The 1,430-nt window shown below is 53.4% G+C and overlaps 1 protein-coding gene across 1 annotated transcript in view; it reads left to right on the top strand.

Moving 5' to 3' along the window:
• Nucleotides 1–1,299: 1,299 nt before the first annotated feature.
• LOC104463919 (homeobox protein Nkx-3.1-like) overlaps nt 1,300–1,430 on the top strand; it is a 2,290-nt gene continuing 2,159 nt past the window's right edge. The window contains exon 1 of the mRNA XM_010076433.1: nt 1,300–1,420. Coding sequence (XP_010074735.1) covers nt 1,300–1,420 — 121 coding nt within the window. The remainder of the gene's footprint in view (nt 1,421–1,430) is intronic.

The following is a 1,430-nucleotide window of genomic DNA, read 5'->3' as shown; positions in this document are numbered from 1 at the left end:
TTTCAGCTGAGGAAGAGGAGCTGGGTTTGAGTGAAGGCTTTAGGAACAGGAGAGCTGGTTAGTGCTTCGTTATTCCAGCAGAAAAGTCAGTTTGCAGGCACCAGGGCTATAGGGGGTCACTGTATATACACATCCATCGCCTGCGGTTCCCAGGGATGCTGCTCGTCTGCATCCACAGAGCCGCATCCTGCTCCCTCGGGGCTTGCCCCCCAAATTGCTTTGCAAAGTGATTTTTTAATCATCCGCTGCCCACATCTGGGGGGTGTTGTTTTCCAAACAGAAACTCTAGAAGAACAACTACAGACAAAGTGGATACTCGAAAAAAAAAAAAAAAAGAAAACCTGTTACAATAGAGAGCTCGACTCATGGTTTTTCCAGGAATCGGGAAGGTTTTGCTCCTTTCGGGTGCCTTTGAACCCAGGGTCCTGCAGGATGGGGTGTAAAGGCGCTGAGGCTTCTTAAATAAATGCTGCCCCATTCCACAGCTGCTCGAGGAATTAGTCTGAGGTTTGGGCTTAAGTGTCCATGGGAACCCTCTGCCCCTCTCTGGGCAAGCATTTGCCTCTGGAGCCGCTCCCTCTGCTCTATCTTAACTTTCATTTTAAAGCCCAAAGAAAATATCTTTGACATTTTTCCTCGTTTTCCAACAAACCGAAAGTGCATCAAAGTGGATGGTTTTGAAGAAAACCCTCAAAACACACAAAAAAACCCAATCCTTTTATTTTTTTCACTTTTTCCCCCCCTGAAAACACTATTTCCCTAACGAGCTCCAGGGACTACCCCAGGACACAAACCATTTCCATCACCAGGAGCAGGCAGAGCACCTGGGGCTGGGGCTCAGAATCCGGCCCCGTGCAGAGCATCCCTCCGGGGTAGTGATGCTGCTCCCCCCTCCTCTGGTGAAACCCCAACCATGGGAGCATTTTGATCCCAAAAAAAAAAAAAAAAAAACTTGCTTTAGGCATCCTTCTCTCCTTGTAAAAGCTTGGGGGTGATTTCCCAGCAAGGGAGCAGGAGGGGAGCAAAGGAGGGGGCTGGGGTTCGGGGGTGACCCCATGGCTCTGTGTCCCGAGCAAGAGGGAGAAGCAAGAAGCCAGAAAACCCACACGGGAGCCAAGACACAACCGAAGGGCGTAGACTCCTGCCAGGGATCTCCCAGGGATCTCCAATCAGGCCCGGGAGGCTTGGCTGCCTGCCCTATAAATACCGAGCCGGGAGGGGGGGGAAGGCAACGTGCCTCTGGGCAGGGGGAGGAAGAGGAGGATGAGGCAGAGAGTACCCAGCAGCACCCCAGGAGGGATGAGCCGCATCCCGACGGCACCCCAGCAGACCATCCCCGTCTCCTCCAGGCGCCGGACATCCTTCCTCATCCAAGACATCCTCTGGGATGGGGCAGAGAGGGGAGCGCGGCCGGAGCGGGGCAAGAGACG

The sequence above is a fragment of the Pterocles gutturalis genome, unplaced genomic scaffold (assembly GCF_000699245.1).
Source record: "Pterocles gutturalis isolate BGI_N339 unplaced genomic scaffold, ASM69924v1 scaffold31218, whole genome shotgun sequence".
NCBI lineage: Eukaryota > Metazoa > Chordata > Aves > Pterocliformes > Pteroclidae > Pterocles > Pterocles gutturalis.
Note: the sequence above shows the minus strand (reverse complement) of the source record. Positions and strands in the feature narration are given on the sequence as shown.